Below are 14,719 nucleotides of genomic sequence, written 5' to 3'. Positions count from 1 at the left end.
GCTCATAGCTCCCTGATCCTCTCTCCAACAAAACACTATTTATGTTCACTTATTATTAAGCAAAATGATCCAAGAGTAAATGTCCTTATCTTGCTTGTTTTCTTTAAAGAAAATTATACTTCTCAAACCTTTCTTGAGGCAAATGTTGATTCAGAGAAAGTGATAAACAGAGAGAACACGACTGATCAATTCAAGACAATATTACCATTAATAAGAGGAAATCAATTCCACTCAATATAAAACCTGGTTTATCCCATTTGAGTGAAAGGCACTGTTATGCTCATCGAAATGAATATGGACTGTAAGTGGAAAACTCTAAATACAATTCTCCTCTTCATTGGCTGAGCTTCCTCTAAAGTGCCACAACAAACCATGATTATCATTTTGAATACAAAATGATAAAAATATGAAATGCATTATGTAATTTGGAATTATATTAGAAAACACATACACAGAGACAATACTATGAGAATGGTGGTAGAGATTAATGTTGAAGGCGTCGTTTTGCAAGTTACCCAAAACGGTAGTTTGCTGGTGGAAACATTAAGCCACCCAAATGCACTTGATGATAGTGCAGCTGTCATTTAATTTTAGAGTGATTCTGTAATTTTTAATTACACATAGTGGACCAGATGTGGTAGGTTTATGAGATTATGAGATGGTTTAAGTTGTTTAATTATTTAATAATAGGATTATTCAACACAGATGAAATTCTAACAAAAATCTAGTTCCTGTTACTTATGTTTTCAGAGAAACTGTTACCTCATTCATTTTACTCAAGTTAGGTAACTTTTATAATAATCTGTTCCCCCCATAAATCTAGCAAACACTGAAGCACTAAAAATGAAACTCATTGGCTGAATCTCACAAAACCTGTGAAGAACCTGACTGAATCATATTTCACCACAAAATAAATAGAAAAATATAGACATTTTTCACTTTAGGGAAATGATGCCTATTTTAACACCATAAACATTCTTTTAAATAATTTGCAATACAGTTATTCATAATTCTAATTTTACAATTTAAATAATACATGTTTCAGTAATACGTTTTTGTGCATGACAAAAACGTATTACTGAAAAATGTATTATTTAAATTGTTAAATTTTTCGTTTATACATCTTAGAAGTCCTTGCTGTACAGCACTTAACTGAAAAATACTATATATATATATATATATATATATATAGAGAGAGAGAGAGAGAGAGAGAGAGAGAGAGAGAGAGTCACAAGTCAACACAAGCTAAGACTCGAATGTGGGTTGCCTTGTGCACAGCTATGGCATATGACACTACACTGTAAAAAGTTATACTCTATCTACTCAATAAAACTGTGGCAACAGATTACATGCAATATTATTAATTAAATTCAACATATAAGAATTGAGTTTGAAAATAATCAAATTAATTTCTTCAAAGTCAACCACTTGTGCAAAGTGACGTAAAAAGCAAAGAGTCAAACTGGCCAAGTAAATGAAACACCAGAACACCGATCACCATAATGACGACCAAACATTTTCAATAAAGTCATCAACATCAACATCTAAACCTCTGTTAATTCTTGTGTTTCTCTTTCCTTCAGTGATTCTATTTGTTATCATCAGTTGTCTTCAATGTTGGCAAAAAAAAAAATTCAATAATAAGAGTTCTTAATTAAACTGTCTGTCTGTTATTCAGATATTTTTATTTACATTTTACTTAAATTTGACTCAATTTAATTGGTTGACATTTAAGGAATTAATTTGATTAATTCCAACTCAATTCTATTTGTTGAACTTAATAATATTTCTTGTTATCTGTTGCCAGAATACGTATTGCTCCTACATACAGTTTATTTTAATTAGTTCTTATGTCTTTGGGTCATTATATCTCTCACAGATTTCTGCTCATTCTAAATCAGATAGAGATAAAGTAGCACAGTAAGATTACATTTATATGAATGCATTATTGAGAAAGTGATTGCGTGTGAATTAATTCTACCTGGCAGATTCTCTCTACTAATAATGAAGCTGTGGGTTTTAGTTACTAAGGAGTATATGCTATAAATTTTCAGTTTTTAAGCTATTGTATTGATTAATCACAGAACAATGTTGACAGTACATTTCTGCGCTACTGAATGATCCTGTGTGCGCACAATCTGCACATGATGTACGCATTACTGTCTGTATCTGTGTGTGTTACAATGCAGCGGCGCATTAGTTTAGAACAGCGATTAACTTTCGTGTAAAATAAGCTGTTTAAAATGTGCATTCGCCCAATGAATATTGAGCATCCAGATGATCTAATCAAACATATCTTGTGAAGCACTCTCAGAGTATGCATTTGTTTGTCATTTACTGTCAGATTCGGAGCGAAAAATGTGGACTTCAAAGATTTCTTATCCTGCTGCGCCCTCTATAGGCCATGATCAGCAACTAGAGCATTTCTGTAATGAAAATTGGAATAAGAATGTGTTGATCAAAAAAATAGACTTTCTTTATGCAAAATATAATCTCTTGACTTTGTGGTGAAATATAACCTGGGCATGTTTAATGAGATTCACGCTCATGAAAATGAAGTTTCTATATGGGTTTTAATACTTAGATTTGTCAGTCTGCCAGTTCCCATTTGCCTTGTTCAGAGAGGAACTACTTCCATGTTTTGCATTGTTCCCTGGTTTTAAACCTTGATCGGTTATCTCAGCTATGGGTGGCTTGTCCTCCTGCTCTGTCTCTCTATGGTAAAAGTAGTTGAAATTTGAGACTATTACAGGCACTGGCAGGGCGATGGTCAACACCCCAGCAATGGCACATAGAGTGCCCACAATCTTACCGCCTAGTGTAATGGGACACATGTCTCCATAACCCACAGTGGTCATGGTAACTACTGCCCACCAGAATCCATCAGGGATGCTAACAAACTGGGTGTTGGGGTCGTCCACCTCAGCGAAATAGATGGCGCTGGAGAAGAGAATGACGCCGATGAAGAGAAAGAAGATGAGCAATCCAAGTTCCCTCATGCTGGCCTTGAGCGTCTGTCCCAGGATCTGCAACCCTTTGGAGTGTCTGGAAAGCTTGAAAATCCTGAAGACTCGAACCAGTCTAATGATTCGCAGGATGGCCAGGGACATGTTCTGCCCTGTGTTGGACTTATTGGTGGTGGTCACGATCTCAGTTATCAAAGTGACAAAATAGGGAATAATGGAGACGATGTCAATCATGTTCATGATGTTGTTGAAAAATTCTCGCTTGCTGGGGCAGACCAGGAAACGCACCAAGAGCTCGAAGAAGAACCAAATAATGCAAGCGGTCTCAATGATGAAGAAGGGGTCGGAGAAGGTACTGGTGATGGTTTTGGGAGAGGCGCTTGGAGAACCTGAGGGATGAGTTTGGTTCAGGGAAAAACCAGCAGTTGGAAAAATCTCCACGTCCTCACGGAATTCTGGGAGAGTCTCCAAGCAGAATATGATGATGGAGATGACGATGACGAAGATGGACACGAGAGCAACCCCTCGGGCTGCATTTGAGCTCTCGGGATATTCAAAAAGCAGCCAGAACTGCTTGTGGAACTCATCGGACGGCAACGGGATCTCCACATCTTTGATAAAGCCTTCCTCCTCGCGGAACTGGTCCATGGCTTCCTGTCCTAATTCGTAGAAAATTATCTCATCTGCGAAGACATCTAAAGGTACATTCGCAGGTCGGCGAATCTTGCCCCCCGACTGATAATAGTACAGGATCCCATCGAAGCTTGGACGATTGCGGTCAAAGAAGTACTCGTTTCTCATCGGGTCAAAAAAGCCCATTCTTTTCATTGGGTCGCCCAGAAGAGTGTCAGGAAACTGGTTGAGGGTCCTTAGGCGGGTTTCAAAGCGAAGACCGGCGATGTTAATGATGACCTTCTGATCACCATCATCAAGGGCTCGCTTATCAATAAACAAGTCCTCGTAGCATTCTTTGGCCAGTCTACTGAAGATTGTCTCACTTTGTGTTCCTTCGCTGTTCACAAGTAACTTCCAGTTGGAAATTAGACTAGCACAGCTAGCACGTCCTCTCCTTGTGTGAGGGGGAAGGATAGGTGATTGGGGTACATCACAATTTTGTGGGGTCTTCTCTTTAAACGGCGACACTTTTGCAGCATTGCAGTAGGTGCTGCCAGGCCCAAACTCTGGCATTTCTACCGTCAAAGCTGTCATCTCATTGGGATAGTCTGGGTCATTGAAGTTGTCCACACCATTGTCAGTATTCTCCATACTGTCAAAGTCAACTAGCGCCACCTCTATCCTTCCAGCCTGGACCGTCATGTGGCCCCAGATATCACAGGACCACCCAATTCAACCAGAACAAAATCACTGGTTCAATATTTCAAATGCTCCTCTGCATTTGATTTTGAGGTGAAGGCCAACAAACTGAGGAAGAATCCACAGTGCTGGGACCTGAAAAACAAAGAAGAAGTGTTAGAGTGTGTTTTTTTGCTAATAAAACTTAGACTAAACCAGAAAATGGTGTTTGAGAGGCACATTGTTTCTTGGTTGCTGGTCTGAATGGAACCCTGAGGAGAGCAGCTGGTGAAGGTTGACATATTTTGGGAAGTGTCAGCGTCACAACACTTCCAAAAATGTCAGTCGTTGCTGGGTTATTTTTGTTTTCGCTGTGAATCTATTTTACACTGCAAATGTTGGAGTGTTGGCAAAATTCACAAGTCTATCACAATCCATGAAGGAAACACTAAACATCCTCTAAACATCCTCTTTCTGACATCTTCTGCCCTTAGTACTATTATATATTTTTTCATTGTTAGTTTGTTTTCATGACAATTAAACACATGTCCTCCTCCAGTTCTCAATTACTGTAATACAAAAGAAATTATATATTATTTCAATTGATGATATATTATTTCACTGTATTACTCTGTACTTACATGTACATAAAAATATACTTATTGTGTTGATGTACTGATGTACAGGTTTAGTGGTATGGGTAGGTTTAAGGGTGGGTTAAGACATTAAGAGGTAAGGGAAGGCTTAAAAGATTAGTTCACTTTCAAATTAAAATTTCCTGATAATTTACTCACCTGCATGTCATCCAAGATGTTTATGTCTTTCTTTCTTCAGTCGAAAAGAAATTGATGAAAATTGAAAAAGAAAGAATTTGTTTTTGATGAAAACCTTCCAGAATTTTTCTCCATATAGTGGACTTCAATGGAGCCCATACGATTGAAGGTCAAAATTATAGTTTCATTGCAGCTTCAAAGCATTCTACACGATCCCAGATGTGGAATAAGGGTCTTATCTAGAGAAACCATCGTCATTTTCTAAAAAACAAACAAAACAAAAAAAATATGCTAAGTGTATTACTGCCCTCCACAGGGTAAAGTTTTAATTAATTGTTATATACTTGCACTAGCATATTGTATATGACAATTTAGTTTAAACTTTGACCTGTGGAGGGCAGTAATTCAAACAGAGAAGAAGAAGAGAGCTAGTTCAAGATGAGCATTTATGGTTAAAAAGCATTAAAAAAAAATAAAAAATTTTTTTAGAAAATGAGAAAACTGATGGTTTCTCTAGATAAGAACCTTATTTCTCGTCTGGGATCGCCGTAAACTGTAATTTTGACCTTCAACCATTTGGGCTCCATTGAAGTCCCCTATATGGAGAAAAATCCTGGAATGTTTTCATCAAAAATCTTAGTTTCTTTTCAACTGAAGAAAGAAGGACATGAACATATTGGATGACATGGGGGTGAGTAAATTATCAGGAAATTTTTATTTGAAAGTGAACTAATCCTTTAACATTGTAATTATAGATGTAATTACATTAATTAATTACAGACAGTTACTGTACATGCGTATATGTACACAATAAGTGCTTTGTATCAAATGATTATTAAATGTTACTACATGTTAGTTAAAGACACTTAATATAAAGTAGGACCAAAAGTATTTATACATCATAGTATTCCCTAGTGAAAAAATAAATTTATTTTGTGCTAAGTATATGAGAAATACATTTACATATTTATGTGCTAAATACAAATGCCCTGCAATTGTACTTTTGGTATACTAAACTGCTATATTTAAAGTCTGCTAAACTGGAGCAACTAACTTAGTACTTAATGCACTTTAATTGTGCAGAAGTAGTGCTGAGGACCAACTAAAGATATACTAAAGATCATTCAAATGTGGAAATATTGCAAGTATACTTTAGGTACACTTTAAATATATTGCATTTAAAGACTGATATTATACAAAGATCATACAATCCTTATTAATAGTGATATCAAAACACTTTTTAGGCATAAAATGTGCATTGTACAATAAAGAAATACCGCAATAGTGAAATACTCCAAATAAAGAAATATTCCAATTAAAACTATAATTTTATATCAGTAGGCCAAAGTCTTAAGGAATATGTCAATAAACACGTTAATGGATTTGAAGTATACTTTACTACTTATGAAATAAATGTAATTTAAATAGATTTTGGAATTTCCTACTCCCCATACTGTAAACAATCAGTGAAAGGCTCTGTGAAAGCAAAAATACGTGTTTTTTTGTTTTGTTTTGTTTTTTTACGGAAGAGGATTAGGGCCAAGCAATAATAAAAAAATAAAACCATCTCGAAATTAAAGTTGTTAAATTTCGAGAAAAAAGTCAAGATAAAATGTTGAGAATAAAGTCATTAAATAACGAGAAAACTCGTTAAATTTCAAGAAAAAAGTCGAGAAAAAATGTTGAGAATAAAGTCATTAAATTACGGGAAAAAAGTCTTTAAATTACGAGAAAATATTTGTTAAATTATGAGAAAAATGTCGTTAAATTTCAAGAAAAAAGTCAAGATAAAATGTTGAGAATAAAGTCATTCAATTATGAGAAAAAAGTCGTTAAATTACGAGAACAAATTAGTTAAATTACGAATTTGCTCTCATAATTTAACAACTTTTTTCTCGTAATTTAATGCCTTTATTCTCATAATTTAATGAGTTTGTAATAAATTGTATTTACTCTTGGAAAGAAACCTGGAAAGAGACATGATTTGAGTAGATAAACAAGATATTCTTTGTGCATTCCAGTGAATTATTAATGGGATATATTGTAAATTAAATTGGGAGAACAGACCACAAATGGGCAGTATATGTTGTTCTTTTTTCATACTATTACAGCAGAATACAAGGGGAAAGAAGAAAATCATCATTAGGAAAAGAATGCAGCGACTGAAAAGAGCTCTTGCCATAGATATTCTTATAACATGTCACGTTAAAATACAAACTGTTACGTTATTCCGATGACGTCTGAAAATAAAACATGAAGGAAAATTGACCACTTCTTTGCATTCCCGTTTCCTCTCACTGTCACAAACTCGAGTTTCGTACATTTGACCACACATTTGGACGGGTTCCCTGCTGTTCTTAATGTGACGTTTCCAGTATCTATGGTGACACACCTCTGACACAACAGTCGGCCGGACATCACTTCAGCTAAAGTGTAACCCCTGTCAAACACTTGACACCAGAGTCCTGGCCTGCATGGCGGTGTGAGAGAATAAGAGAGCCACTGAAAGAGAAGTCGAGAGATTGAGCGAAGGAAGCCGAGAGAGAAAGAGAAACTGCTGGCCCAGCAAAGGCCAAGACTGTGGGGAAAACAATCGCCCCTCATCTAATTCACTTACTATTCCTCTGACCTGCATTGGGTTCAGAGGAAATGCTGCAGTGCCTTCAGCCAAGCTGTACAAGTCATTAGTACTACACAGGACTGTGTAGAGCCAGTATTTCTCTCTGGTTTTAAACCCGATAACCAATGACATTTTAATTTAATACAAATACAACATATTAGCAAAATCACAATGATTTTGAGTGGTGCCTATGACTTTTAATTTCACAATTTATTTAATTATTTTATAAAAAAAAAAAAAAAAAAAAAACCTCTTCAGCCTATAGGTAATAAACTTAAGTGCATTACTCATCCCACACGTTTGTACTTTGAATGTGAATGATACCTCAAATCTTCTTTCTGCTAGTACTCTTCTAAGTGACTTTTTGCCTGGTGGACAATAGGTGCAAAATCCCATAGACTTGCATTGAAGGAGGGATCTGAGCTCAATCTAGAGACCACCTAGCAATCATCATGGCTCACTCCAACCTGGTCTCATGGAAAGACGTACCTGTGGGAACGTTTTTGCGAGTTGCAAAAATACGTACCAATGTGTACATATCACTGCAGTTTCCAACAGAAACACTAGAGGCAGTAAAACAGTAAGCACTTTTAATCGTTTTTATACACAGTTCTGATTACAGGGTCAGATTATGGATTGATAAAGACTTGTTTTCACATCTCCTTGCGCAATTTTATGTTATGACTTTAAAATGCTATTTACCAAAGTGCATGATTTGTAAACGAATATATTTTGGACACTGCATCTCTTAACCAGCTCCATATGTTTTGCTTTTCTGACATAACAAGTTTGCTCGGTAGCTCAGCTGATACGGAGTTGTACTTAGGACAAGGATACCTTGGGTACGAATCCGGGGAAAAAACGAATCACGGTAAAAGAGCTCAAAGATGAGAGATCCAAACAAGCTAAAACGGCATAATTACGGATGCTTTTTATGTCACATTTGCTTTTGATAACACTATCGGGTAGTTTTAGGTTTAGTGTTGGTGGTACGTTATTTTAAAATGTAATGGAGCATTTTAGCGCCACCCACCGGACAGATTTCAAATCAGAGCTGCGGTGATTTGTATAAATCAAATGTTATAAAAATGTACCATATTCACGTTTATCTGTTCCGAAAAAAAAAAAAAAAAGAACACGCTTTTAGCGCCACTCAGTGGAGATTTAACATTGAAACTGCAGTGGTACATATTTTGCGACTCGCGAAAACATTCCCACAGGTACGTTTTTCTATTGAAACCAGACTCTATGAAACACACTAAAAACTTCCTGAATATCCTAGAAATCATTAAGCGCAACCACTTCAAACACATTTGCTACTAAAGAGCCATGTGCTAATAATAATAATAATAATAGATTAAAGAAAGTTCATTTTTGGCTACTATGAATTATACATAATTACATGCAACTAATGCTAAACCAAACTTAATCAAACCATATACCTATAGTAAGTACACATAGTTAATTTATATTACTCAGTACTTGTACTACAATGTATTGTTACATTGAAACATGACATCTTAAAATAAAGTGTAACCACTTTAGACATTCTACCATCTAAAAGTATCTTTGCAACTACATGTGAACTAACTCTCAATAGAGTATTAAAGGGTTATATCACCCAAAAATGGATATCCTGTAATTTATTACACACCCTTGTGTCGTTCCACACCCGTAAGACCTTCATTCATCTTCGGAACACAAATTAAGATCTTTTTGATGAAATCTGAGAGCTTTCTGTCCCTCGATAGAGATCCAACACAACTACCACTTTCAAGGTCCAGAAAGGTAGGAATGACATCATTAAAGTAATCCAAGTGACTCAGTGGTTTAACCTCAATTTTTTAAAGCGACGTGAGTGCTTAATTTTCGCAAAAAAAAAAAAAAGATATCATTTTACTTACAAAAATATTGATCTGCAATGATGCTCATGAGAGCATCACGAGGCATGTGTGTTGTGTTCAGACTTGCGCGTCAACTCAACGCGAGTGTTCACGAAAACATCAACGCGAGAGCACTGTTGCGTGAACACGCTTTGAATAATATTATTTTGTAAATAAAGTGGTAAATTAAGTTTTTTTTCCCACAAACAATGCACTCATGCCGCTTGAACAAAGATGAATTTACAGATATGAAACAACACAAGGGTGAGTAATAAATGACAGAATTTTCATTTTTGGGTGAACTAACCCTTAATAGACTGTTAGGTTACAGTCTTGTTTCGCATGTTCATACTACATACTTATTGTAGTAAGTACAACAACTGTAGTTACCTTATATTATTCAGTACTTTTTTTTTTTTTTTGGTAAGTACATTGAAAGTGCAAATAGTGTAAAATAAAGTGCAACCGTTCGTAGAATAAGTTGACATGTAGTTGCAAAGTTACTCATAGTCAGTAGAATGTCTGTTGGAGGAGCATCAAAATAAAGAGTTAGCAGATATTAAGAAGACAAAGTTACTTTTAGTTGGTAGAATGTCTAACATGGACCATCGACATAAAGTGTAACCGGATTTGATTTCATGCATGTATAGAGATTTCTACATGTGCTGCATTATCAGGCTAAATCTGATAACAGAAAACAGAAGTGTGGTTTGAGAGGCACGGACAGATGTTTAATTAAAGATGCCAAAAATGAGTCATCCTGCTCAGCTGCCACTGACCAGAAAACAGAGAACATGTGCGTCACGGAGAGAGAATGAGAGAGAGAGAGAGAGAGAGAGAGGCAATCATTATACGAGGGAAATAAATTCCAACACTGGGTGAAGAAACACTGCAGGACATATTTTATTTGGAAAAAATACAAGCACACAATGAATAAAGAAGAAGAGAAAAGAAAATGTTGTTAAGACAAGTGACTGATGCTGATCAGTGCTGTTCAGCTGGATAAGGACTTTTACAGGAATCTATTTAGGGTCACTCAACACCACCACTGCGGGCAGATAAAATCTAACCGACAAAAATCTAATAACATCTTAGCCAACCATCTATTCTAGTTAGAAAATTTCATTTTATGATTAAATCTTTCTTTTTTGGATGTTTTACATGAAGTGAAAGTCATGGAAGTATATTCAAATTAATACAAGACCCTATTCTGTTCTTTTCTATTAAATTCTATATTTTAATTTATCTCTACCCTCTAAAAAATCAAATTTTTGCAACATCTGAAGTTCATCAAAGAATCCTCTTCATATCAAGAACATTTATCACTGTATACGGTTCATTATATTGAATATATGGATCTTTTAAAATTGAAAAACTTTTCATTATAGTTCTTGAGATCATAATCATCTTTAAAGCACCAGAGAATAAAACCTCTTTGAGAAATTTAAACACCTCTTTTAAGCCTTTAGGCTGTTAAACCGCTTTTGGTTCTAGTTGAAAATTTTGAACACTATCACAAACCCTTACAATAAATAATTATCAAATTGAATATAATATCATGCAAGTGAATATCACACAACATATCTATATATCAAGGTCACATTTTACCCGATATTAATAAAAAAAAAATTAAAAAAAATATTTAAAATATTTTGAAAGCCTATTTTAGTTCTAAACAGTAATCTGAGAAATTAATTTTTCACACTTCAAAGCAGAGCATATAGAACATATTAAAATCAACATTTACATTTACAAAACACTGAAATTAAAGATGATTCAGAAAAAAAAAATACCCTAATGAACACTTCCTCAACAGGTGTTTGAACAGATGTTGCATAATACTAATTTTTTTAACTGAACATGCACACACACACACACTCACTCACTCACTAACTCACTCACTCACTCACTCTCTCACTCACTCACACAGACACAGGCCTACCTCTCGTGAGAGAGGGGTCTCCTGTCCGGCTGTTGTTTCTGCTTGTTGCTTGTTCTACATTTGGGTTCAGAGTGGCTTAATCTATTAAAGTCAGCATTGGGTAACCTTATGCTGGCGAGAAACTAGAGCTGACACTACGCAAACAACTACGCACACACACACGCAAGCACTCACACACACTCACACACACATTTGTTTGGATATACACCCAGAAACACCCAGAATGACCAAAAAAAAAAAAGAAAAAAAAAAAAGAATTGGCTATCACACAACAATAAAATGAAGTCAGATTTTTAATGATCAAACTTTAATGGAGGTCCATATAGCCACTGCTGTAACCAATCTCTCCTCAGCAGCTCACCTTCTCACCTTTAACAGCGAGAGACGTCTGATTGCCCTTGTAAAACAGCTGTTACCTGTCATACGATAGATTTTATATTCATCACGACACGTTGGACACGCCTATCCGGTGGCAGCCCAGACACATTTGATGAGTGTAGATCAACCAAAGCTGAATATACCTGACTAGAGCCTTACATCATCCAGCATCAATAACCGCCAGACCGATAGGTTACATATCACATCAATCCAGAGCCTGCTTATTTAAAGATCACTACCTCAATGGCTCACCGATTCACCTTGCACACTTACAGATCAACTCATCATCATCAGACAGGTGGGGGTCACTGAAATGATAGAGGAGTACTATCAGTTTATCTGAAGATTTGAGGAATTGGTTTGTGGCTTGCATCAGATGTCAAAGATTTTGTTCTGTTGTGAAAACTGCTATCTATCTATCTATCTATCTATCTATCTATCTATCTATCTATCTATCTATCTATCTATCTATCTATCTATCTATCTATCTATCTATCTATCTATCTATCTATCTATCTATCTGTCTGTCTGTCTATCTATCTATCTATCTATCTATCTATCTATCTATCTATCTATCTATCTATCTATGTATCAGTGGTGTGTGGTGTTGTTTTAAAATGAGGAGGCAAAGTCTTCACATTTTTTATATATATATTAAATGTAAATTTATGTCCCTATTACACTTAATTTTCCTGGTTAAATAAACATTACATAAAAAGAGAGACCAAAAGCAATTTTATTTTGTATTTTTACACAAACTATGTAATGTTCTATTTATTAAAACCAAGTATACATTTCATCAGGTTAATGCATTTTTACATTTATTCCAAAATAATCACTAAGGGCAGTAACAATTTAAACAATATATTTTATTTGTGGATTAATGTTCAGCTTTTCTTTTTAATAGTCAGCTTATTTTCAGCAGTCATCAAGCTTGGTCACTGGTCACAGACACAGACATGAAAATATGACATGAAAGCAGATTGCACACTAAAAACCCCCACAGTTATCATGTTTTCAGGCCATTTCAAGTTTGATTTTGATGTGATAAAAAGCAGTGATATCTAAGTTGCTGAGTCTTCCCATTAACGCCATCGTCTTAATTTAGAAATTAATTTGAAATCAAGAGGCGGGATTTATTACACAAACCAATCATATCCAATCACATCAAATCATAGCGCAATGGAGGCATTGCCTCTTCTTATGTTACTTTCCCCCATTAATTCTCAATTACCCTCCACCAAACTCAGTGCCGACTTTAGGGGGTCTGTTTAAAGTTACCGGGCTCAGGGGAGGCAAGCCTCCAGCTGTAACTTTACCAGTGGTTGTCACTGTTGGACAGTGTTACTTTATAAAAACAAGTGATTCTTACACTTTTTAATGTCACATTTTTTAAATATTTGTGTTGTTTTATCTTTGTAATATCGATTATTTTCTCGTCCATTTTTTTTTTTTTTTTGAGGAGACATTGCCTTCCTTGGAGGGGAAACTTTCAGGAATATCCATCTGTCCGTCCGTCCATCTGTCTGTCTGTCTATTTATAGCCTAGAACATCCCAGCAATGCATCAGGACCAACTTATAACACTTTAATAACCACTTAGCAACCACCAAGAATTTTGCTAGCATTTACCTAGCAATTGCGTTGCAGCCAACCAGAAAAACGTATCAACCACCTTGCAACTCCCTTAGAACTATGCAGAATACATTAACAACTATATAGCAACACCCTCGCAACCATTCAGAATGTCCAAGCATCCACCTAGCAACCCCTCAGAACACTTTATCAACTGCTTAGCACCTTTACTGTCTATGGCAACACCCTAGTAACCACTTTTAACTTCAGACATATTCATGACTATATTTAATACACATTTACTTTCGTAAGTGAATACATAGTGAAAATGAGAATCCATAATAGATTCTCAGATAAAAGCACCCTGCTGTAACTATCCATGTCTGGTCTGTTCTTGTTAAGAGAGATTAATTATAAACTGACCAGCGCCGCTGTGATGTGACATGATTAATGACTTGTGGGCTGCAGTCCAAACACCGCATGCTCTCATCAATTTCTCTCTGTCTGGCTATTAAAGCAAACAGTGACTTCTATTACACTTTTAAACCAGGTCCTTTAAAATGCAGCGTCAAAGACGGCTCATCTCCTTGTAACAGGTTGCTAAAGAGGTGCTCATTTCTGTCCAATAAATTTGAAACCACAAAGCTTAAAGTATTAGTCCACTTTTAAATAAACTTTTCCTGATGATTTACTCACCCCCATGTCATCCAATATGTCTTTCTTTCTTCAGTCAAAAAAAAGAAATTAAAGTTTTTGAAGAAAACATTCCAGGATTTTTTTCCATATAGTAGACTTCAATGGGCAACAAACAGTTGAAGGTCAAAATTAGTTTCATTGCAGCTTCAAATTGTTATACACGATCCCAGATGAGAAATAAGGGTCTTATCTAGAGAAACCATCACTCATTTTCTGAATTTTATTTTTTTTTTGAATATTATATAAGTTTTAACCATAAATGCTCATCTTGAACTAGCTCTCTTCTTCTTCTTCTTCTCTATTAGAATTCCAGCAGTGTAGACACTGCTAAGCGTATTACTGCCCTCCACAGGTCAAAGTTTGAACTAATTGTTATATACTATTTAACTAGCATATTGCATATAAAAATTAGTTCAAAGCTTTGACCTGCGGAGGGCAGTAATACGCTTAGCAGTGTCTACACTGTTGGAATTCAAATAATTTCTTTTCGACTGAAGAAAAAAAGACATGGACATCTTGGATGACATGGGGGTGAGTAAATTATCAGGAAACGTTTATTTAAAAGTGGACTAATCCTTTAACATTTAAACTGCA

The 14,719-nt window shown here is 35.5% G+C and overlaps 1 protein-coding gene across 1 annotated transcript in view; it reads right to left on the bottom strand.

Moving 5' to 3' along the window:
• Positions 1-2,027: 2,027 nt before the first annotated feature.
• Positions 2,028-14,719, bottom strand: part of kcna10a (potassium voltage-gated channel, shaker-related subfamily, member 10a) — a 29,355-nt gene continuing 16,663 nt past the window's right edge. The window contains exon 2 of the mRNA XM_067370932.1: positions 2,028-4,415. Coding sequence (XP_067227033.1) covers positions 2,574-4,283 — 1,710 coding nt within the window. The 5' untranslated portion in view covers positions 4,284-4,415 and the 3' untranslated portion in view covers positions 2,028-2,573. The remainder of the gene's footprint in view (positions 4,416-14,719) is intronic.

The sequence above is a fragment of the Chanodichthys erythropterus genome, chromosome 20 (genome assembly GCF_024489055.1).
Source record: "Chanodichthys erythropterus isolate Z2021 chromosome 20, ASM2448905v1, whole genome shotgun sequence".
NCBI lineage: Eukaryota > Metazoa > Chordata > Actinopteri > Cypriniformes > Xenocyprididae > Chanodichthys > Chanodichthys erythropterus.
This window is presented reverse-complemented; position numbering and strand designations above follow the sequence as displayed.